Source organism: Geotrypetes seraphini, chromosome 5, assembly GCF_902459505.1.
Source record: "Geotrypetes seraphini chromosome 5, aGeoSer1.1, whole genome shotgun sequence".
In the NCBI taxonomy this organism is placed as follows: domain Eukaryota; kingdom Metazoa; phylum Chordata; class Amphibia; order Gymnophiona; family Dermophiidae; genus Geotrypetes; species Geotrypetes seraphini.
The window spans coordinates 198,339,528-198,364,512 of NC_047088.1; the positions used below are offsets into that span (position 1 = coordinate 198,339,528).

The window sequence follows — 24,985 nt, forward strand, 5'->3', positions numbered from 1 at the left end:
TGGGCGGGCCCCTGTCTGAGGCTTTTTCCTCCGTTAAGATTGGTTTCTTCTTGTGTCTTTATTTACTATACCTTCATTTTTCCTTTTGGTGAAAGTGTTTTTGTGATTATTAGTGGTATTCACCATATCCGAGTTTTTTTTGCTATAAAGATAAGTAAATAACATTATAAATTAATGACCAATTGGAGAGAAGGTCACAGAGTGAAGAAGTTAATAGAAAAATAAATAAAAAAGATAGACTAATAATGAAATAAGATGGTAGTTGCCCTTATATGAACAAACAGGCTTGTACCTCTGATGGTCCAATACCTTAAATTAATTATTGAACAGGATCAGTAGTAGTTTTGCTTTTTATAACATTGACATTCCTATGCTGCCATAGACATCTGTGTTTCTTGTTTTGTCCTTGTGCTGGATATCACCAGCAAGCACATGAATGTCCATTTCTCATATATTTTGGAAGATAATGTATGTTGGCAGGTTCTTTTCCAAAGTACATGAAAAATTGACATCTGTATGTGATATTCTGAGTTGGACATCCTTTCTAAAATGTTCCTCTGCTATTGGAAGATAGACCTGTTGAAACCTTATGTTTCTGCTTGATTGATTGAATGTTAAATGTTCTACTATAAGTGGGAAAAGTACTGTTTGCTTTCACTGTGGAGACATTTCCATCAGATTGAATCCATAAGTATGATCTTGGGATAATCATCAGCAGTCAGTCATTACATTTTATGATGGAGTTCTGTCCTGTATTTTTAGTGATCTGCATTATAACTATGGCCAAGAATGCATCAACTTTATTAATCTATAATATCTGCATGCTTACTTTATGATACAGTACTTGTATTTTGTTTCTAGGATCATTTGAGGATGATGATATCACTCACGTTGAAGGAAGTGTTGATCCTGTTCGTGATATTGAGATTATACATGAGGAACTTCGCCTCAAAGATGAGGAAATGATCTTTCCTATTTTAGACAAACTTGAAAAAGTGGCTGTTCGAGGAGGTGACAAGAAATTAAAACCTGAATACGTAAGTAAAGTTTGTTCATTTTAATTTCTGAATGTATTTTGTTTGTGTTAAATGAAATCCAAAAGAAGGGCTCCAAGTTATTTTCCTATATGTTAAACATTTTATTGAAGAAATCAGTCAAATATACAATTATACAATATATGCTCATTACAATTATATTCAAAGCTCAAATATTACATAAATAATTTTATCATTTCTCCAAAATATATTTTCTATATTACCTATTCATAATACCATATATACCTCCCTATACTTTTCCCACCCCCCTTTCCCTCCCCTTCATATCCCCCCAACATTTTTAAAATATAACAATGTAATAAATTAATTATATAAATATACAATTCAAGAAATTCCAACTATTAATATCATCAAATAAATTCCCTCCCTACCCCCATAATGAAAGATGACACATATTATAAATATAGAAACATAGAAAATGACGGCAGAAAAGGGCCATGGCCCATCAAGTCTGCCCACTCTAATGACCCACCCCTTATTCCTCAATATAAAACATTAAGAATCATACTACGAGCTCTATGAGAAAGATTTTGAATATATGGATTCCAAATTTTCAAGAAATACCTAGTTCTTCTAGGAAATTTATGAACCTCCCAGACCTCAAATAAAATTAACCGACGGAATTGGTTCCTCCAATGCCAAAAACTAGGAGGATCTTTCTGTAACCAATATTATAGAATACACTTATGACCAATCATGCATGCCTTCTGAAATAAAATATTTCTTTCTAATCCAAAAACCCCACAAGCAGAAGCTTTACCAAATATTACCCCCTTACAGATTCCACTAATTGAATATTCCATAAAGCACCTAAAAATAATAAGATGGCAGACCAAAATGAATTAATAAGAGGACATTGCCATAATGCATGAGATAAAGTATTTGGGTCTTTCTCACATTTGATACAAATAGGAGAATTTACTAGACCTGCATGAAATGCTTGTACTTGTGAGAAATAAGCCCTATGCAACACTCTATACGTACATTCTCTCCACATATAACCTTTAACAATTTTGGATATACGATAAATAGCTTGACTAAAATCTTGTAGAGAAATCTGCATCCCCAATTCATCACACCATTTCTATATAATAGTATCATATGTTCTATTTGGAATTAAACACCACCACCATTTATTTAATAAAGATACAGAAATTGGAATATTATTATTTTGATTTAAAAAATTGAAAAACCTTTCATGAACACCCAATGAAATTCCCCCTCTTCGTAGTTTACTAATATAATGTGCTAATTGCATATATCCAAATAATGATCCTGGACCGCTACCCACTGTTAAAGAAATATCTGTAAAACTTCTTATTTTTCCAGAATCATTCAAAATCTGAGTTATAAATCTAACCCCTTTATTTACCCATAATCTAAAAGTACCATTTGTCATACCTGGGGAAAAATCTCCATTTCCCTGAATTGGTAAAAGATCTGTTATATTAGATTGATATTCCCATAGTTTCAGAATTTTACTCCAAACTGATCTCAAAGAAATTAGAATAGAATTACCTTTAAGATAATCTGGTAATCTTGAATTTGGCATTTGAATTAAAAATAATAAATGATATGGATGGAAAAATGCTTTCTCAGATGATAAAGGGGTAAACAAATCATCCTCAAGAATCCAATCTCTGATGTGTCTTAACAGACATGCCCGATTATAAATACGTAGGTCTGAAAGACCTAATCCCCCTCTTGTCCCTGAACCCAATAAAAATTCAAAAGATAATTTTGGTTTTTTACCTGCCTAACAAAATTTTGTAATTAATGTTAGTAACTTACGCCAATCACAATTATTCAACTCCAATGGGATCATCTGAAAAACATATAACCATTTTGGAAAAATAACCATTTTAAATAAAGCAACCCTACCCCCTAAAGATAAAGGTAAATTTTGCCAATTTTGTAATTTATTTTTCCTACAAAACACAACTGCTGGAGTTTTTTTTTAACTTTTGTGTTTTCTGCTGGTTCTACGAACCTCCCTGAAGCAGCTTTTCTAGCAAAATTGGTGGGGTGGAAGCGTAGTTTGAAATACATTGGAGAGTGGTTTAAGTATCCCTCTTTGTGAATTGTAGCTGAAGTTAAACTGTATGGCTCGGATGTACAAAAGGTTTTCACTGCCAGTAAGACCCCGTAAAGCAGTGGTCTCAAACTCAAACCCTTTGCAGGGCCTCATTTGGGATTTGTAGGTACTTGGAGGGCCTCAGAAAAAATAGTTAGTCTTATTAAAGAAATGACAATTTTGCATGAGGTACAACTCTTTATAGTTTATAAATCTTTCCTTTTGGATAAGTCTTAATAATAATATTGTAATTTATAGCTAAAGAGACATATGATCAAGAAACTGTTTTATTTTACTTTTGTGATTATGATAAACGTACCAAGGGCCTCAAAATAGTACCTGGCGGGCCGCATGTGGTCTCCGGGCCGCGAGTTTGAGACCACTGCCGTAAAGCAATCTTACTGGCAGGAAAACTCTCCTCCCGATGCACAAAAGGGTTTCTGTGGCTGCTACTGATTGCCGGCAGGGGTAGCCCCAAACAGCTGAGCAGCAGGCGAAGCCCCAAAGCCACTGGTGGCTTTGGGGAGTCCTGCGGCTGAGTTGATCGGGGCAAAGAGAACAGCCTGATAGGAGGGAGGAGCTGTGCCTAATGATTGCTCTTCTGAGCAAGCGCCAGGCACAGTTCCTCCCTCCTTTTACCGGCGATTCTCCGCATGAATAGCATGCATGCAATTTGCATGCTGTTGTGCTGAGCATATTCAGTAAAAAAAAAAAAAAAAGTCACTCCCACTATGATATTTTTTACCATGGTGTTTGAGCTTTTTGCATCTGGGCCTATACCCACAGAGTAAGAGGAACATTAGATAAGATTTTTTAAAAAAAACCTTTATCTCAATAGTTTTCAATAGTGGTATTTTGCAACCACAATATAGTAATTGTGTACATTGATTTTACATACAGTATTTGCAACTGGAAGGCTGACAATGTATAAATATACGATTCCAAGTTTCCCAGCTCTATGGATACTTCGACACCCTCCAATATTTTTGATATACTTTAGTCTAGTGCAAAAGGCATATGAGTTTTGAATGAGTGGGTTATTCACCTCTACTTGCGAGTTTGTATAGCAGGCATCATCTACATTTTGTGGCTCTGCCTTCCCTATTTCTGCACTTTGCATTCTGCTCAGTTTCTCCTACATGCAAATTGAAGGCATCTTTCTTGTCTGCTCTGATTTTGGTTTGTTATTTTTGGGATTTTTGGTCTCAATTTAGAGGCTTCTCGGTGTTACAGAGGTCCCCAGGTTTCCTGGGGCAGCTCTACCTGAGTGAAGACACAGAACCTCGCTATCGGAGGTCTGTAGTTAGGAGGGCAATCCATTTTCGGGGCACGTACCTAGCCAGCCTGCACTGAACTTTTGATAGCTGAAGGACCATTCCTCAGATAGAGGCTTGCTCCTGGTTGTTACTGGAGCTTGAATGCAGGCTGTGTGGCGTCCATGTCAATTCCAAGGACTTTATTGGTTGTTGGCTGTGTCCCCCCCCCCCGCACCCCTCCACACACAATGCATGAGGAACTATGGGGGGTCTGAGGTCTCAGGCTTTCACAAGATCTGACTGGCAGTCCGAAGAAACAAGCATCTGGAACTTTTTTACATGCTTGTCTGAGGCAGTAGTCTTCTCTGTCTTCCAGCTGCTGTTTCAGCAGAAGCAGACACAGCACCAGCAGAACTGTGAGTACAGCCTATTGTAATGTATGGGCCATTCCATGTTAAGTGGTCTAATTTTAGAAAAGTGCCCTACCATGGATTTTGATAAAACTTTGTATGATAAATCTTACATGAGTCAGACTAAGGGCTAGATTTATTAAACTTATCAAAGCGATCCAATCCTTGGCCGATCCAATCCTGGGCGACCGATTCACTAAAGACTGCCCATGCAAATGCTCTAATTGGAAACACGGCCACAAGCGATCCCATGGATCGCTGCTGAGCGATCTTGACGCATGCGCAGACCATCTTTGCCTGTAGATGGTCTGCGCATGCGCTGGCTCTCCTAACTTTCCTCTCGCTCTCTAAAAGAACTGACAGCACAGAACAGAAGAAAACCTAAAATCAGCTGCAAGAAAACGCGGCCTGAGCTTTTCTATCTCTTCTTCGATATGGAGTAATCATATGGAGGAAAGCAAGTTAACAGTTCCTTTTTAAAAAAAGCTTTATTTTTTGCAAGCCCGTGGTTTTAACCTGTGGGTTTAACCTGCATGTTTAAAGTGGGTTAAAACCACAGGCTCACAACAATAAAGCTTTTTTAAAAAAGGAACTGTTAACTTGTTTTCCTCCATCCTTCCTCAAGGCGTGTTCTATTCTGTTAAAACCACAGGCTCGTGAGTAAGATGGCTGCATCCATCATGAGAGCAGGGTGGTAGAGAGGCAGTGTGGCAGAAAGCAGGACAGTCAGAAAGGACGCGAGTGACTGGTCCTCATCAGTTGCTTCTTTTTTGATCGGCCAGCCCAATCGGTGTTCCTGATTTTGTTTAGTGAATCGCTGCCTTCCTACTTTGCATGCCGTTTTCTCTCATTTGCATGCACAGATCGGATCAGAGATTGATTGGCCAAGAGGTTAGTGAATCGGGTTGGAGGAAAATTGAGTCGGTACACGATCGATGGGCTTAGTGAATCTAGCCCTTACTTTGGTAACGTTTAAGATTCGCTGGTGGAGTACTTGTGGAGATAAGAGATACTCCTCACTTAACGACCAAGTTCTGTTACAATGACTAGTTCATTAATCAAATTGGTTGATAAGCGAGGAGCTGCCCTTTTGTACCATTTCTAACATTTTTAGAACCTTATACTGTACTGTATTTATAAATGCTAACATAGTAGTGTATACTGTAATACAGGGGTGCCCACACTTTTTTGGCTTGCGAGCTACTTTTAAAATGACCAAGTCAAAATGATCTACCAACAATAAAATTAAAAAAAACACAAAGCAGACTGTACACAGAGAAAAAGTTAATTATCATTTGTATTTGGGGGGTTTTTCCCTCCAGAGGTCAAGGCAGATGACTTTAAAATATGCAATGTCACCTCAGTAACAAATATACCCCCTCCCTTTTTACTAAACCACGATAGCGGTTTTTAGCGCAGGGAGCTGCGCTGGATGCCCCGTGTTGCTCTCGACACTCATAGGCTCCCTGCGCTAAAATCCACTACTGCGGTTTAGTAATTGGGGGCCATAGTGAAAAATATAGACAGCAGATATAAATTCTCAAAATGGACACATTTTGATCACTAAATTGAAAATAAAATCATTTTTCCTACCTGTTTGTATGGTGATTTAATGAGTATCTGGTTGCACTTCCTTCTTCTGTAAATCCAATATTTCTTTCTTTCTGCCCCCTCCCATTTTCTTTCTCTTTCTTTCTCCCCCTTCCCCCTTCTTTATTTCTGTCTTTCTCTCTCCCTCGGTCTGTCTGCCTATCTTTCTTTCTCTCTCTCCCTGCCCCCCCAAGCCATCGCGCCAATTTCTTCACTTCCCCGATTCTTTCTCTCTCTCTCTGCTCCCCCACCCCCAAAGTCAGCACACTGATTTCTCCCTGCTTCACCGAGCCAGGCCTGGTGCGTACAAGCGCCGGACCCACAAGCCTTCACCTCCGACATCAATTCTGACGTCAGAGAGGAAGTTCCAGGCCTGCCAGGCAGCGATTGGCTGGCTCAGAATTTCCTCTCCGACGTCAGAATTGACATCGGAGGTGAAAGCTTGTGGGTCCGGCGCTTGCACATTCAACTTTCTTCCATTTTTCTGCTTTCTTCTCAAAATCTACTTTTCCATGCCTTCCCTTCCCATCTATTCATGTGTACCATTTCCTCCCTCTTTCTACTCCCCTATTCCCATCTATCCATAAGGAGCATTTTTCTTATCTCTTCCCTGTTGCATCCATTGCTGTGCACCTTCTCCTCCCCTTCCCCTCCATCCCTATGTACCATCTCCTCCATCTTTCTTCTCCCCTATTTCCATCTATCTATAAGGAGCATTTCTTCTTATCTCTTTCCTGTCGCATCCATTGCTGTGCACCATCTCCTCCCTCTATCTCCCTTCCCCTCCATCCCTATGCACCATCTCATCCCTCTCCCATGGTCAGACATCTGTCTTCCCCCTTCCCCCCTCATATGGTCTGACATCTTTCTCATCTCCTTCCCATAGCCTGGAATCTCTCTCCTCTCCCATGGTCTGGCATCTCTCTCCTCTCCTTTCTGTGGTCTGGCATCTCTCTCTCTCCCCTTCTTCCCTTCCATTCTGTGGTCTGGCATATCTCTCTCCCCTCCTTCCCTTCCATTCTGTGGTCTGGCATCTCTCTCTCTCTCCCCTTCCCATTCCAGTGATCTGACATCTCTCCCTTCTTTGGGTCATCTCTCCTCACTCCCAGTGTAACATTTCTTCCTCCCTCCTCTCCACCACTATCATGTCCAACAAGTCTTCTTCTTTCTTCCTTTTCCCATGTACAACATCTCTCATTCCCTCTCACGTCACACACCTATGTCCAATGTCCAACAATTCTCTGTTCCTTTTCCCTCCCCCACCGGCAGCATTTCTTTCTCCCCCTTCCCACTACTCCACCTGTGCAGCATGTCTCTTTTCCTCCTTTCCTACCCCCCCTGAGCATTTGTCCTCCCTGCCTTCCCAACTTCCTACCCCCTGCACCCAGCCTCTCCCTGCCAGGATCTGCACCCAGCCACCCCCCTCTATCAGACTCTGCATCCAGCCCTCTTCCATCCCCTCTCTGTCAGACAGTGCACACTCTCTCCCTCTCTCTGCACACTGTCCTCCTACCTCCTCTGGCCTGGTGGTCCAGAGATGCAGCGGACAGGCATGAGTTTCCTGCTCCTGTCCTGCTGCTAACTGCCTGATCGCAGCTGGTTTCTTCTGACGCTGAGCGGCAATGAGTGGGAGCGTGCTTTGACACTCTTACTCAGCATTCAGCGGCTTCTTTGACTGGCTCCCGCGAATTAAGAAGACTTCAACTGATACAGAATACAGCAACCAAACTCATCTTTGGGAAGAGAAAGTACGATCATGTCTCCCCTCTGTTGAGAGAGCTTCATTGGCTCCCTAGTCCATTTTAGGATCCAGTTTAAATGTACATGTGTCACTTTTAAGCTTCTTTACGGAATATTCAGCCTTCTGGTCCCTTTATATTGGAATACCCTTAGATCTTGCTATTCGAGGAATACACAGATATATAAACTACTGTTTCCTTCCTTTAAAGGAATTAAATCGGCCGGGAAGCTGAGTTAATCTTTCACTTACAAACTGGTAGAATTGGAACGGGCTTCCTGACTCTGTCAGATTGATAGGTCAGTTACAACAATTTCGTAATATCCTAAAAACGTTATTATTTACACAATATCTGAACAGTATACCTAAAGATTCAACGAACTGATAGCTTTACAACATTTTTTTCCTCTTATGACCTTATTCTTTTTTTTATTTATTTATTTTTTTTATTGAATTTTATCAATTGTTACAACATATAACAATGTAGGTAAATTTAAACAATATAAAGAAATAAAAATCTCATAAATAAAACAATAATAATCATCAAGTCCACATTATTGGGGGCTGGCTATTTCCTGCTGGAACTTACTAAAGCAATATTAAGCATCAACATCTTTAACTTTAAAACATTCTAAAGTCAAGCAAATAACAATCATTTTCATCATTCCATCACGACCTCTGCACTAATAACAGGCAAAATGTCTAACTTAGGTTTATCTATAAGAAAATTCTCTAAATGAGTTGGATCCAAAAAGGTATATTTGGTATCTTGAAATACCACCAAACATTTGCAGGGAAACTTAAGGAAAAATGAAGCACCTACACCCAAGGTTTTATCCTTAAGTTGTAGGAATTGCTTCCTCCTGTGTTGTGTTTGCCTAGAGACATCTGGAAAAACATTAATCTGTTGTCCACAGAACACAGCATTTTTATTCAAGAAATACAATTTTAAAATGTCTTGTTTTTCCATCTCAGTCCTAAATGTGACTAATAATGTTGCTCTTTTGGCTATATAATCCTTAGATGACTCAAGAAAGACCTTATTCTTATTTTTCTGGTCTTTAATTACTTGTAAACCGATTCGAGCTCCGTTGGGAGGTGACCCGGTATATAAATCGAAGACTAGATTAGTTTATAACTCTTATGTATTACAGAACATAAAAATACTGTAGTCATCAAACCCTTCATAATATGGTAGTGGTTCAGGGTCATCAGAGTCAACATTGGAGTTATTAGCATAACTCTTACATATTACAGAACCAATCAGCAAAAATTATAAAAATAATGTAACAAAAAATTAAAGTGATTATATAAAAAAGACCTTCAGATTAACATTTTAGTCATCGAACCCTTCACAGTTACCAATAGGTCTACAGCAGTCGGGTTTAGGATCGGTAAAACCCGATGCTAAATAGCCAAGCAATGTAAATGAATCAATCGCTTGGCTATTTTGCATGGGGTTTTACTAATTTGCATGGCTGGATTGGAAAATGGGCGATCGGGGGGAAAAACACACAGTAGGCTGTTTAGTTAGTAGCGATTGTCGCTAAACCTGTGATTGATCAACATGTCTCAGTCCCAGTTGTTGTTTTTTTAAATTTACGAAAGCCTAATTAAAATTAAAATGAAGAAAGCGTAATAATGATTCTTCTGGTTACACTTTTATATTGGGAACTTTGTTGTTGGTGAGCCAAAATTGTAAATATCTGAAATAAAATTAAGCTTTGAAATGTCATTTCAAATTTGCAGTGCCTTTTCCTGCATACAGGCCTGTAAATAACATGTATAGAATTATTTTGGGTCACTGATTTGACAGCCTAACCAAATAAATAGGCAGTACCTTAGTGTTCCTGGGTAAGGTATTAGATCTATGTTTCAAAAGGATTATAGTAATTCAGTGGGGGCTATTGCTTAAGGGTCATTACTGAGCATGAAAAGTAAATTTAATGCAGCTTTGGAAAGAATAGTACAGGGTCTATGCTTTTAACCTTTATTTCTCCATGACAGGCAATGATTTTCATCCCGGCAGGAACCAGGGCTACCACTGGTGGCCAAGCAGGAGTAATGTTCTTGAAAGTGCAGTGACTAGAGAGAGCCTTCTGTTGAACTTTTTCATGACAAAGGTAGACTTTAGCTAAAATTATGAAGATAATTGCTTTTGAAGAGAATGGGGCATTTATGACATGTATATGAAAAATAAAATAAATTATCGCGTTGAGATATTTTTAATATATTATTTTCTCTAAAGCACTAGTCCATCTTCATTTAAAATAGTTTTTGATAAAGGAAATATTTGTGAAGTGAGGGAATAGCCTAGTGGTAAGAGAGGTGGACTGAGTCGGGGGAGCTAGGGTTTAACTCCTGCTTCTCCTACTGAGGATCTGAACTTGAACAAAGAATTTCACCTCTCATTATCTCAGCTGGGTATGGAGTAACAGCCTAATAGAGCAGCGGGCTCACCAGGGAAGTTAGGTTCAAATCCTTCTTGTTATCTTGGACTAGTCACGTAACCTTCTTGACTTCAGGTACAAATTTAGATTGGAAGTCATCTGGGAGACAGAAAAAATGCCTGTTGTACATTAATTTAATGCTTCTTGAGCTATCATTGGAAAGGAATAAGTGGAATCCAAGCAAATTATGCTCCTATAAGTTTCAAGTTTATTAAAATTTTTGATTAATCGCTTAATCTTGCTTCAAAGCGATGTACATACATAAAAGAAAATATTTAAATTACAATTTTAAAATAAAATTACAATTTTAAAATTAAAAATAAAACATTAATTCATATATAACCATTAAAATAAAATGAACTATATACGAACTTAACAAACATGAGTAAAGAGGAAAAGGGGATATGAACTACAACATGTAATAGAAAAGAAGGTTGGGAAAAACATAAGGATGGGAGTTCAAATGAATTGTTGAAAACAGCATTATTGAATTCAAGGGAAAAACTTGTTAATCAAAAGCATCTTTAAAAAGGAATGTTTTTAAATTAATCTTGAATTTATCGATATCATGTTCTTTTCTTAAGTAAATTGGCAGGGAATTCCAAATTTGTGGAGCAGTGACAGAGAAAATAAATTGTCTTCTAGTATTAATGATCTTGAGAGATGGAATTGTTAATAAATGCTGTTCGTTTGATCGCAATATTCTATTTGTGGAGTAAGGGATTAGTGTTTTAAAAATAAATGCAGGTGTTTTAAAAAGCATTGCTTTAAAAGTGAGTAGGCTTAGTTTATATGTTATTCTATGGGATACTGGAAGCCAGTGAGCGTTCTTGAGAAGTGGTGTTACATGATCAAATTTTTTTGTCTTTGTTATTAGTTTAATGGAAGTATTTTGTATTATTTGAAGCCGTCTTATTTCATTCTGTGCAATTCCTTTAAAAAGGGCATTGCAGTAGTCGATTTTAGAGATTACTAAGGAGTGGATAAGGATATTTAGTGATTTAGAACAAAGATATTGTGAAAGAGAGCGAATTTGACGGAGTCTATAGAATGATGATTTTACGATACCACCTATATGTTCATGAAAAGTTAATTTACTGTCAAATATGACTCCTAGGATTTTAATAGAATCAACTAATTGCAAAGGAATATTTTTTATAGTGATAGGGGCGATAAGTTTAGGAGTTTCTTTCCATGGAAAAAGCATCGTTTTTGTTTTTTCAATATTAAGAGCCAACCTATTTATATCTAACCATTGATGGATTTGTTCAAGTTTATTATTAATTGCTGTGATATCCAAAGAGTTATTGGGATCCAAAGGGTGCAGAAGTTGAATATCATCAGCGTATGCAAATACATGAAAACCTATAGATTGGCAGACAGTCATCAGGGGTGCAAGAAAGATATTGAAAAGTAAGGGGGACAGAATAGATCCTTGGGGAATACCATGGGAAGTTAAAGAGCTTTTAGAGTTTGAATTATTAAATATAACCACCACCTTCTAACCAAAGTTTGACCCAAAGAGTGTTCTAAAACATATTGTAATCAAATATGTTATAATAAAATGCAAAGTGCAGCATGATGCACTTGGGGAGTAGAAATCCAAAGGAGCTGTGTGTACTATGTAGTAAAAGACTGATGTGCCTAGATGAGGAGATGGACCTTGCGATGATTGTTTCATCACCATGAGATCCTCGGACACTATGTAACAAGTCGATGGCCATAACTATAAAGATGCTAGGCTGCATAGACAGAGGCATAATCAGCAATAGAAAGGAGGTATTAATGCTGCTGTGCAAGTCTTTGGTGAGGTCCCACTTGAATTCAGGTTTTCAAGTCTTTCCTCACGCATCTTTTGACACAAATGCCATACCATTTTTATCACCTTCATCTGAACAGCTTCAAGACTTGGTATGGCATTTGTGCCAAAAGATGCGTGAGGGAAAGACTTGAAAACCTGAATATATTCTATTGGAAAGGAAGATAGAGGGAATATAATACAGATATTTAAATACTTTAATGATATTAATATACAAACATCAGGAAATACTCTTTCATGGAGAGGGTGATGGATGTCTGATGGAGGTTGCAGAGACAAGACCACAGTGACGGAATTCCTGTGCAGTAGGAGGATGAAATCAAATCAAAATAAAACTTAAATGGCTGGAGTAGTCTTCAATGGCAATTCCCATTTTTATTTATTTAAAAAATTTATATACCACCTTTAAACAAAGCGGTTTCCATAAAAATGAACATATATAATTGCAAATATAAGACAGAATTATAATTCTAAAATCAAAACTAAATTACAATACCATAAAATACAAAAAAAAAAAAAAGTAATACCATTCTTACCCAACAAACAGATAATACCCAGCCTAAAGTATCCTCCAGGCAATCAATAATAAAGGCACTTAAAAATCCACTTATTGACTCGAACAAACAGGGCCAAGACAGAAGTTACATTTTCCAGGAAACATATTATTGTGTAGGCTGATAAGATTCTACAAATAGGCATCTACAAATAGCTTGCTTTTCAACAGGTTTTTAAAACTAAAGTGGTCAGTGCTTAATCTTAGATGTTCCGACAGCTTATTCCAAAGTGACATTCCAGACATTGAAAACATCTTAGAATTTGTAGCTACATATCTCACACTTTCTTCAGTAGTCGCTAATAGTCTCATGCCATGCAATGCTCTGTTTGGTCTATAGACCAATCAGTAAAAATATGGCAATTCTTAAGAAACCATCTTAGAAATATAGAAAATGAAGGCAGAAAAGGGCCACGGCCCATCTAGTCTGCCCACACTAATGGCCTACCCCCTAACTACCTCCATGAAGAGATCCCATCCCAATCCCATCTTTTCTTAAAATCTGGCACGCTGCTGGCCTCAATTACCTGTTGTGGAAGATTATTCCAGCGGTCAACCACCCTTTCGGTGAAGAAATATTTTCTGGTGTCGCCATGAAATTTCCCACCCCTGATTTTCAACGGATGCCCTCTTGTTGCCGTGGGTCCTTTAAGGAAAAAGAGATCCTCTTCCACCTCGATACGGCCCGTGACATATTTGAACGTCTCGATCATGTCTCCCCTCTCTCTGTTTTCCTCGAGTGAGTACAGCTGCAACTTACCCAGTCATTCCTCATACGGGAGTTCCTTGAGTCCTGAGACCATCCTGGTGGCCATTCGCTGAATCGACTCAACTTTCCGCACATCTTTATGATAATGCGGCCTCCAGAATGTACACAGTATTCCAGATGGGGTCTCACCATGGATCTGTACAACGGCATTGTGACCTCAGGCTTACGGCTGACGATACTTCTACGGATACAGCCCATGATTTGTCTAGCCCTGGATGAAGCTTTCTCCACTTGATTGGCAGTCTTCATTTCTTCGCTAATAATCACCCCCCAAGTCACGTTCTGCTACAGTCCTTGCTAGGATCTCACCATTTAGGGTGTAAGTCCTGCATGGATTTTTGCCGCCAAGGTGCATGACCTTGCATTTTTTGGCATTGAAACTTAGTTGCCAAGTCTTTGACCAATGCTCCAGCAGGAGTAGGTCCTGCGTCATACTGTCGGGCATTGGGCTTTTGTCGGGCACTGTGCTTTCATCTGTTGTGCTATGTTGTGTATGTGCTACTATGTTACATAGTTTGGCATCATCGGCGAATAATGTAATTTTACCTCGAAGCCCCTCAGCCAAGTCTCTTACGAAGATGTTAAATAGGATCGGGCCCAAGACCGAGCCCTGCGGCACTCTACTGATCACCTCCGTCGTGTCGGAGAGGGTACCGTTTACCACTACCCTCTGAAGTCTACCTCTAAGCCAGTCCCTAACCCATGCGGTTAATGTTTCACCCAGTCCCATTGAACCCATCTTGCTCAATAACCTGTGGTGTGGGACGCTATCAAACGCTTTGCTGAAGTCCAAGTACACGACGTCCAGGGACTCCCCTATATCCAGCTTTCTTGTTACCCAGTAAAAGAAGCTGATCAGATTTGATTGGCAGGACCTTCCCTTCGTAAAACCATGTTGATTCTCCTCGTTCAGGATCGTATCCAATTGGCGTTTGATTAGTGTTTCCATAAGTTTACTCACTATCGATGTGAGACTCACCGGTCTATAATTCTCAGCCTCCGTCCAGCATCCCTTTTTGTGGAATGGAATGAAGTTAGCCATTTTCCAATCCAACGGGACTCTTCCTGTACTTAGGGAAAGATTGAAGAGCGCAGATAACGGTTCCGCCAGGACGTCACTCAACTCCCTGAGCACCCTGGGGTGTAGTTTGTCTGGTCCCATAGCTTTGTTCACCTTGAGTCTTGATAGCTCCTCGTAGACATTGCTGGGCGTAAACTCAAAATTTCGAAACGGGTCTTCCGAGTTTTCCTTCGTCGGCAGCTGAGGGCCGGATCCCAGCGCCTCGCAAGTGAAGACCGAGCAGAAGTATTCATTTAAAATTTTGGCTTTGTCGGAGTCCGATTCTACATAGTTCCCATCGGGTTTCCTAAGGCGTACTATCCCATCTGTGTTTCTTTTTCTGTCATTAATATACCGGAAGAAGGATTTATCGCCCTTCTTAATGTTCTTCGCAAGGTTCTCCTCCATTCGGAGTTTGGCCTCCCTGACTGCCGTTTTGACCGCTTTTGACTTGGCCAGATAGTCTTCCTTGGATTCTCGCTTCCCTGATAGTTTGTAGAGGATGAACGCTCTTTTCTTCTTTTTTATGAGGTCTGAGATCTCCTCAGAGAACCACTGTGGTCTATTGTTTCTACGCCATTTACTTACTGATTTGATGTAGCGGTTGGTTGCTTTGTGTAAGGTTGATATCAGAGTTGACCACATTACCTCTACATTATCTGTTTCGGCATGGTTTTGCAGTGCCCGATGGATGAAATCTCCCATTCTTTCGAAGTTTGTGCCCTTAAAGTTGAGGACCTTGGTTGATGTGCTTGACTTAGTGAAACCTTTCCTGAGGTTGAACCATATCATGTTGTGGTCACTGGAGGCCAACGTATCGCCTACCGAGACCTCTGTGACACTTTCTCCGTTGGTGAGTATTAGGTCTAGTATCGCCCGATCCCTAGTGGGCTCTAATACCATTTGTCTGAGTCTTGCTCCCTTTATAGAGGTTAATAGCTTCCTGCTGCCGCTGGACGCAGCGGAAAGTTTGTTCCAATCCACATCAGGCATATTGAAGTCTCCTAACAATACTGTGTCTCCATGCAAAGTGATATTCTCAATGTCTTCGACTAATTCTATATCCATGTTGATCCTTATGTATAAGAGGTTGGATTATTTTTTCTAATTTGAGACTAAGGGCTCCTTTTATGAAGGTGTACTAGCGTTTTTAACGCACGCACAAGATTAGCGCGTGCTATAGCATGCGGTAGCCGAAAAACTACCGCCTGCTTAAAAGGAGACGGTAGCGGCTAGCACATGCAGCATTTTAGCATGCGCTAAGCGCACGCTAAAACCGCTAATGCACCTTTGTAAATGGAGCCCTAAGTCACTTAGTATAAATTTTATAGTCCAGGTTTAAGAATGAAATAGTTCTGAACAAATTGAGAGTTTCTGCCAGGTTTAGGTATAACTACAATATTTGCTTCTAAAAATCTACCTGTAGAGGTAGGATTTGACAATAAGTCCTGAAAGTGGCTTTGGAGTTTATGTGTTAATAAAGAGGATAATGATTTATAAAATTCAGTAGGTATTCCGTCTGATCCTGGAGATTTTGTAGGAGGTAATATTGTAATAGCTGTTGAGATTTCTTGGATTTGAATTGGTTGGCTTAAATCGTGGAGAGATTTTGATTCAGTTTGAGGGAGGTGTAAATCTTTTAAGAAATTGTGACTGTCAGACATTGAAGCAACACATTCAGATGCATATAAAGAATGATAAAATTCCTTAAAGGCCAATAAAATCTGGATGTGGAAGTGAGTATTTCTCCATTACTTGATTTTATACTAGCAATCCATTGTTTGACACAACGTCCTTTTAAATAGGAAGCAAGCAATTTCTTAGACTTATTAGCCTTAGAGTAATATAGCGCGCTTTGTTTAAATGCGATTGCTGTAGAGATATCTGGTATTATATTGAAATTTTAATTTTTGAAATTTCTGATATATAGCAGCATCAAAATTGGAATATAAAGTGGATTCTATGACATGGATATATTTGTCTAGCTGTGAGATGGAAGAGTTTAGAGATTTACATTTATGAGTTGAGAAACTGATTACTTCACCTCTGAGCCACGCCTTATAAGATTCCCAGATGACTATATAGGAAAGACTAGGGTATTAATTACATTCAGAATATTCCTTACCTTTTTGTAAAATGTGATGGAGAAAATTTTCATCTTGAAGTAGTGAAGGATCTTCCATTAATGCTACCATTCCACCTCCATACGGCAGGGGCTGCTAGCCTAAGACTGAGCAGACTACATATCCCAGACTGCCCTATGCTTTACAGCTCAATGTTTACCACCTTAACAAGGTAACCCTGCTGAGTCAGAGGGCGGGATTCAGCAGGGAGGTGTTTATCTGCCACAGAGGAGAATCATTTAGGGAGGTCCCAGAGTGCAAGGAATCTCAGAGGAGAGAAACCTTCCCTAGCCGTGGCTGCATTCAAACCCTGGAGAGGACTGAAGTGAGAAAGCTAGCCGAGAACCCATCCAGGAAAACACTAGAGAGGAGAGCTTCTAATCCAAGACCTCTGTAAACTGAACTTACTGGTTTAAAGGTGATTGTCATGTGTTTGGGGTGCAGCAACTGAGCTAAAGCCAGTTGAGACTGTTGCTGGAGAAAAGGGGTTTCTTTCTCCTTAATGTTCTTCTGTTTGGACTATTTAACAAATTAAGTAGGAACCAGACTTGTGCTTTAAACCTGAGAGAACTGGGGAAATTGACCCAAAGCTGAAGTTGCTGGACTAAATGTGATATAGCTAACTGCCTAAAGTGTACAGGCTGCTGTACTAGAAACAGAAACATGTTGTCAGATAAAGGCCAAATGACCCATCTAGTCTTCCCATCCACAGTAACCATTATCTCTTTCTCTCTCTGAGAGATCCCACGTGCCTATCCCAGGCCCTCTTGAATTCAGACACAATCTCTGTTTCCACAACCTCTTCCGGGAGACTGTTCCACGCATCTACCACCCTTTCCGTAAAAAAGTATTTCCTCAGATTACTCCGGAGCCTATCACCTCTTCATCCTATGCCTTCATATTGCAGAGTTTCCTTTCAAATGAAAGAGACTCGACTCATGCACATTTATAGTATTTAGGTTTTTTAATTTAATTTTTTTATTTTTTATGTAGGTATTTAAACGACTCTATCATATCTCCCCTCTTCTGCCTTTCCTCCAAAGTATACAGATTGAGTTCTTTACATCTGTCTCCATACGCCTTATCACAAAGACCACACACCATTTTAGTAGACTTCCACTGGACTGACTCCATCCTTTTTATATATTTTTGAAGGTGTGGCCTCCAGAATTGTACACAATATTCTAAATGAGGTCTCACCAGAATCTTATACAGATGCATCAATACCTCCTTTTTCCTACTGGCCATGCATTTCCCTATGCAACCTAGCATCCTTCTAGCTGTCGCCGTCACCTTTTCAACCTGTTTGGCCACCTTAAGATCATCGCATACAATCACACCCAAGTCCTGCTCTTCCATCGTGCACGTAAGTTCTTCACCCCCTAAACTGTACTGTTCTCTCTGGTATTTGCAGCCCAAATGCATGACCTTGCATTTCTTAGCATTAAATTTTACCTACCAAATTTCAGACCATTCTTCTACTAGCCATGAGATATAAAAGTTAAAAGTATATCTTTGCCTCTTTTGAACCTATGAGGGAATAGGCTCAGATAGAAGTCTCAATAAAACGTTTTGTTGCACCTTCTAAAGTGGTTTATGTGTGTTGATTGGGTGAACGTGCAAGGTTCCTGGAAAACCCAGCCAGGAGTCTCTCACAGAAGGATTTGTCTTCAAAGATTAGAAATTTTCTTTTCTGTAGACTATTCTAGAGTGCAAGTAATAGCAGCATGATCAGAAATTGTGATTTTTATGAATCCAAGCATCTGTTAACGTATGTATGAGATCTTTTTATCCAAAAAAGTAGTCCAATCTTGAGTAGGTGGATGAGTAGCAGAACAGAATGTATAGTCTCTCAATGAAGGATTTAGTAGTCTCCATAAATCAGACCAATCATTAGTTTGCATTAGAGATGTTAGTGAAGATCTAACTTGAAGTTTAGCAGGTCGAGCATTGGATGATCTGGCTAATACTGGATCCAAAGGGAAATTAAAGTCACTCCCTAGAATAGTATGAGTTATGAGTGCCGTGGAAGAAGCTGGACTTTTATGAAGGTGTGAATAAACATGTGGATAAAGGTGAGCTGGCTGATATAGTGTACTAGATTTTCCAAGTTCCTCAAAGGTGCATTATGTTTGCACCCTGTCACGCGACAAACTTTTCCTTCGTGGAGTCTGAATATTGTGTTATGTGTCCTTAGCAAAGCCCTGTACGAACCCTTGCAACAGGTGTTGCTGATGGATCTTACCATCAAGATGGTTTTTCTGGTGGCCATCACTTCAGCCAGAAGTGTATTGGAGCTTCGGGTGCTCTCGTGTAGAGAACCTTTCCTGAGATTTTCAGAGGTTGGAGTCTTTCTCTACACAGTCCTGTCCTTTCTACCAAAAGTAGTTTTGGCATTTCATGTTAATCAGGAAGTCCGATTCCCAGCATTCCAGGTTTCTGACAAAGACAAACATGATAAGGTTCTAGCATTGCTTGAAATTTGATGAGTTCTTCTCCGATGCTTAGAGGTGACAAACAAATTTCGTCTATCAGATCATCTTTTTGTTTTGAAAAATTCAAGCCGATTAAGAAGGTCAGCCTCTAAGGCTACTATCTCTAGGTGGATCCACATGGCCAATATTTCAGCATACGTTTGCTGTGCTAAACAGCCACCGATTGCATTGAAAGCATATTCCACAAGAGGAGTGGCTGTTTCCTGGGCAGAGTCCCCGGTGGTGCTGCTGGAGGGGATGTGTAGAGCAGCCAAGTGGTCCTCACTCTATTCTTTTACTAAGTTTTATAGAGTGGATGTGGTAGCATGATAGATGGTGCTTTTGGGGCCTCAGTCCTGGAAGCAGGCACATCTGCCTCACTCTAGGTTTCAGGGACTGCTTTATTATGTCCCTACTGTCCAGCCTACTATGCCTTTTGCACTAGAAGGGAAGAATTAGATTTTTACCTCGATAATTTTCTTTCTAGTAGAAGGACATATTAGTCTGGACATCCTGCCCTGACATTTTTTGAGTATGCCTGCTTCAGATCTCAGACATGCTTGTGTGTTTTCAGATGCTTGTCTTTGGGCAGCCAAGTAATAAGAAATTGACTAGTGGATAGATATGACTGCGTGAGAATGTAATGCTGCTCCTTGATTGTGAGGAAGCATATGAGAGCTGTGCAAATGTTGGTGCCAGTTGCACTCAATTAGGTGGATTATTACCTTCCATCTTGTTATTTTATGCTATGTTCTTATTGTTAATTGTTCCAGTTGCAGTGCAGCATGACTTTAATTTGGTCGGAGAGTTCTCCATACCTTCGTTATTAATAAAATAAAATAACTGCTTTGGTACATGAGAAAGAGGGGCTATACCCAGGAACAAGGATGCAAAGTGAAGAAAGCTTTGGATGCTTTCTCCAATTAGTTACAAGTATGGGATATAAATTCTACTGTCCAGACTACTATGTTCTACTAGAAAGCAGATTATCGAGGTAAGAACCTAATCTTCCCTTAATTTTTTTATTTCTTTTGACCCTAATAAATTTGGGACTGCCATTGCTAAACACATTATCTAATTGATTAGTAGACTTCATTTTCTTTGATTCTGCCCAGGGAAGTTTGAGTCTCTTTTTTTAAATTTATCAATTTAGAAAATTATCATGATAATCTTATTATTAAAAAGATAAACAGTGTATTAAGCAAAGTTAAATAATTATGAAACACTAGTGTTTAAGCCCGTTACATTAACGGGTGCTAGAATATATGCCTGTCTGTCTTTATTTATGTCTCTCTCCCTGCTCCTGTCTCTTTCTTCCTTCCTTTCTTTCTGTCTCTCTCCCTCCCGCTATTTTTCTCTCTCTCTCCCTGGCACCCTTTGTCTGTCTGTCTTTCTTTCTGTCTGTCTCTCTGGTCCCCTGTCTGTCTTTATTTCTGTCTGTCTCTCTCCCTGGCCTCCTTTGTCTGTCTGCATTTTTTTCTGTCTCTCTCCCCCCCCCACTTTCCTTTGCAGAAGCAGCAGCGGTATTTCCCTTCCCCTCCAGGTCCCTGTGAAGTAGTAGCAGTATTTTCCCCCACCCCCCATTCCCTTCTCTCCCCCCCACCCACTTTCCTTTGCAGAAGCAGCAGTGATATTTCCCTTCCTCTCCAGGTCCCTGCTGAAGCAGTAGCAGCATTTTCCCCCACCCCCCCATTCCCTTCTCTTACAGTGAGCTGTCCTGCTCCATTCGGCCCCTCCCTTCTCTTAACGCGATCTGGCCTGCTCCATTCGGCCCCTCCCCTTCCCTTCCCGCGGGCTGGCCTGCTGCAGCTGAAGGTTTTTTTCCAAGTTTCAAAGTACCGGCGGCTCCTCTCACGATCCCCGTGGTGGCCTGATCCTCATGTAAAGAGCAGCTTGCGATGGTGGCTGGCTTTAGCGAAACTCGCAGGACGCTCTCCAACTCGGTAGCACGTTCCCTCTGACGCAATCCCGTGCGTCAGAGGGAATGTGCTACCGAGGTTGGAGAGCGTCCTGCGAGGTTCGCTAAAGCTGGCCACCATCGCAGGCTGCTCTTTAGAGGAGGATCAGCAGCAGCGGCGAGTGAGGGCGGGAGGAGGGGAATGGCCAGAATGTTCCCTGCCGCTGGATTGGCGGCCACGGATCACACACCACAGCGGCAGGGAACACGAAATCCTAAGTGCGCATGTGCGCTTAGTCTTTATTATATAGGATAGGAAAACATATTCACAAACTGTTGTTAACCCACAATTTAGGGAGGGGAGCTTAAAAAAGCAGATTCACACACAAATCAGGGGAAAAAAATATAAAGAAGCAAAAGATGATGCCTGGAAGTGGCCTAAGTACTTCAAATTTGTGAGTTCTAAGAGAGCAATAGTTGAGGAGTGCTAGAGAAAACCTTTACCTTATTAGAGAAATAAGTAGTCAACTGCACTAAATAAAAACAAAAACATAACTATACTCCCTGAAGAGTGATTAACACATTTACATGGATAACAAGTTTGCCTCGCTGTTGAGGGGGGGGGGTGTTGATTGGCAGCAGATTGCTAGATGGCGATGGCAGGAGGGAGTGGGCATGCATCAATCCTGCCAATTTTTGATTTCGGGTTGTTTTTTTGTGTGTATTTATTCTGCATGTGCAGATCACTTATCACCAGCGATCAACACATACAAATTTAGCAACCCTCCATGAACCTCATTTGCATTCATGCTTTTTAAAGAATGACTCGCTTTTTTTGAAATCATTACAGATGTGTCCGTAACAGCTGTCTGTTGGAATTTACTTAAAAACATTTGAGAATCTCTTCCCCCCACCCCAGTTCACTATGGCCCCATTCTGTGTGGGTTCTATTACCAACTGGTGGAACAGTTTTCCTTGTAGAGAATCTAGGATATCCCTACTTCTAGGAGACCCCTGCAATAAGGATACCCCAATCAACATCTGGCATATTAAAATCACCTATTAGTAGTACTTCCCCTTTTACAGCTATATTTTGAACATCTGGCATATTAAAATCACCTATTAATAGTACTTCCCCTTTTACAGCTATATTTTGAACATCTATTAAATTTCTGTCAACTTCTTCTGTCTGTAAAGGAGGTCTGTATATCACACCAATGTAAATGCATTTTTAATTCCCTCTTTCCAGATTGATCCACAGTGCCTCTTCCTTACCCTGCAATTGTTTGGTTTTAATTTGATCTTTAACATATAATGCCACTGCTCCTCCTTTTCTTCCTACCCTGTCTTTCCTGAACAGATTATAGCTGGGTATAACTAAATCCCAGTCATGGTTCTCTGTGAACTATGTCTCTGTGATCATCACTAAATCCACTCTTCACCACTAAATCAGCCTTTTCAATCACAGCCTCTAGATCCAAAACCTTGCTTCCTATACTTCAAGCATTAGAATACACTGCTTTCCAGACATTGCCCCTTTGTCCCATGTGTGTAAAAGTTTTTAATTATTCACTTATCTGAGGGCTTTGATCACCCAGCCCCAATATTTCTAGTCTAAAGCCCTCTTCAGTAGGTTAGCCAGTCTGCTGCTGAAGACACTTCTCTTCTTTGATAGATTCATACCATCTCTGCTCAGCAGCCCTTGGAAAATCATCCTATGATCCAGAAAACCAGAGCTCTCTTGACGACACTATCCATGCAGCCATGCATTCATATCTAGGATGCGAGCTTCTCTGCCTTGGCCTTTACCCTCGACAGGGAGGATTGATCAGAGCACTACCTGCGTACCTGTCTGCTTCACCTTCTCTCCCAGAGCCACAAAGTCACTTTTGAAATGTTCGGAGGGGTACATAATTTTTGTATCAGGTTCAATATCACCAATAATGTGTTCTTTTCCTCAATAATGTATTTGTTGAGCAATAGGGTACACTATTGAGGATGCAAAAATAGTCCTGAATTTTTTGTTGTTCTTTCAGGTTAAAAATGACATGAAATTAACAATAGAATTGTCATGGACATTTCCAATGTCATTTTAAAGGAATTCACATTGCTAATTGACCTGTAGGTTAGATATTGTAATGTTGGTTAAAATCCTTTATTGCAGAAGTCATCTAAAAGGCATCTAACATGGCCATATTTTGCCCATCAGGGCTGCTTCAGGGGTGGTATAATTTCCTCAAGGTGTACTTCTAACATGTTCTACAAAGAAGGGACCTGAAGTATAGTATTGAGTTTGCTCTCTTTAAGGGTACTTCTATCACATGCAAGGGATAGCACTGTATGTGATGATTGCTCTCTTTAAGGACACTATACTATGCATTAGGTCTCTCCTTTGTGCAGTGTGTTAGAAGTACACCTTGAGGTAATTATACATTTTATGTGACCTCCATAATAAATGGTTTTAACCAATTACTAGCATGTCTGCTTCTTCAACTTCCATTCTTTTGGGATTAGCAGACTGCGTGCCCCATCTTTTTTGGGGGTTACATATTGTCTGCTATAGGTTAGATTTTGTTTGCTATTAGTTATTCAAAGAAATAGCAGGGCAGATGATCTGCAAGAACCAATAGGGCAGTAGAAGACAGCAGTTCAAAACCAGGAAGCCTTTCTCCAAAGCTTTATTCTCTGTAGTAGATAAAATGCAACCAGAAAAACTCGATATAGACCGTGCTTCTTCCATACAAGGGGTTGCATCAGGGGCTCAGAAATTACTAGCAACATGGTAAAATAAAAACAGGCTAGTAAAAGAGTTAGACTGAATCATAAAATTAAAGAACTTGTACACTTATAAAAGGTCTAGAAATAAGTGTGTATACTAAAAGATTTATCAAACAACATATGCAGTCTAAATTATATAACTTTTAATCCGTATTTAAAAAATAATTTAATTTTACTAAAATAACAGAGGATGTAGGATTACCATATATACTAGAATATAAACCGAGGTGACCCTTTTCCCCCCAAAAAATGAGGAAAAAAGGTAGACTTGAATATAAACCGAGATTAGAAACTTGGGTGATCCTGATGAGCCAGTCTACAAAGACCAGACATCCTTGCCATAAGTTTTAACATACTTTTTTAACATTAAATATTTTTATAGTGCAAAACTCCCGAGGAAAGGGATTTTCATCTTCCAAAGTTAGTAAAAAATATATTAAAATTAGTCCAATAAAAAGATTACCTTATTTCCATTTTCTATTTATAAATATTTATCAATACAACTACAATGCTACTTTATTCTAAAGCAGCAGCAGCAACAAAAAAGTCTTTTCTCTACCTTTTGTAAGCTCTGGTTTCTGCTTTCCTCATCTTCCCTTCACTCTTTATTCAATCTAGCGTCCGCCCTCTCTCTGTTCCTTTCATTTTTCTCTGTCTCTACTCCCTCTCCCATGCTCTGGTATCTCTCCCTTCTCCTTTCCTTCCTTCCTTCCCACTCACTCCATGATCTGGCATCTGCTTCCCTTCCCCCATGCCTTGGGATCTCTCTTCTTCATCCATCTCTCCCTCTCCCTCCATTCTCTGGCATCTCCTTTCCCTCCCTCCCTTCCTTCCTGATGATTTGGCATCTCAGTCTCCTTCCCTCCAGCACCTCCATTCCCTGGTATCTCTCTCCTCTCCTTCCCTTCCCTCCCTCCTTTCTCCCTGGTCTGACATTTG

At 39.9% G+C, this 24,985-nt stretch overlaps 1 protein-coding gene across 2 annotated transcripts in view; it reads left to right on the plus strand.

Moving 5' to 3' along the window:
* The window catches only part of OLA1 (Obg like ATPase 1), a 488,867-nt gene that overhangs the window by 212,593 nt on the left and 251,289 nt on the right, over positions 1-24,985 (plus strand). For both annotated transcript variants that reach the window (XM_033946390.1, XM_033946391.1), the window contains exon 5: positions 862-1,037. In XM_033946390.1, the coding sequence (XP_033802281.1) occupies positions 862-1,037 (176 nt within the window). The remainder of the gene's footprint in view (positions 1-861; positions 1,038-24,985) is intronic.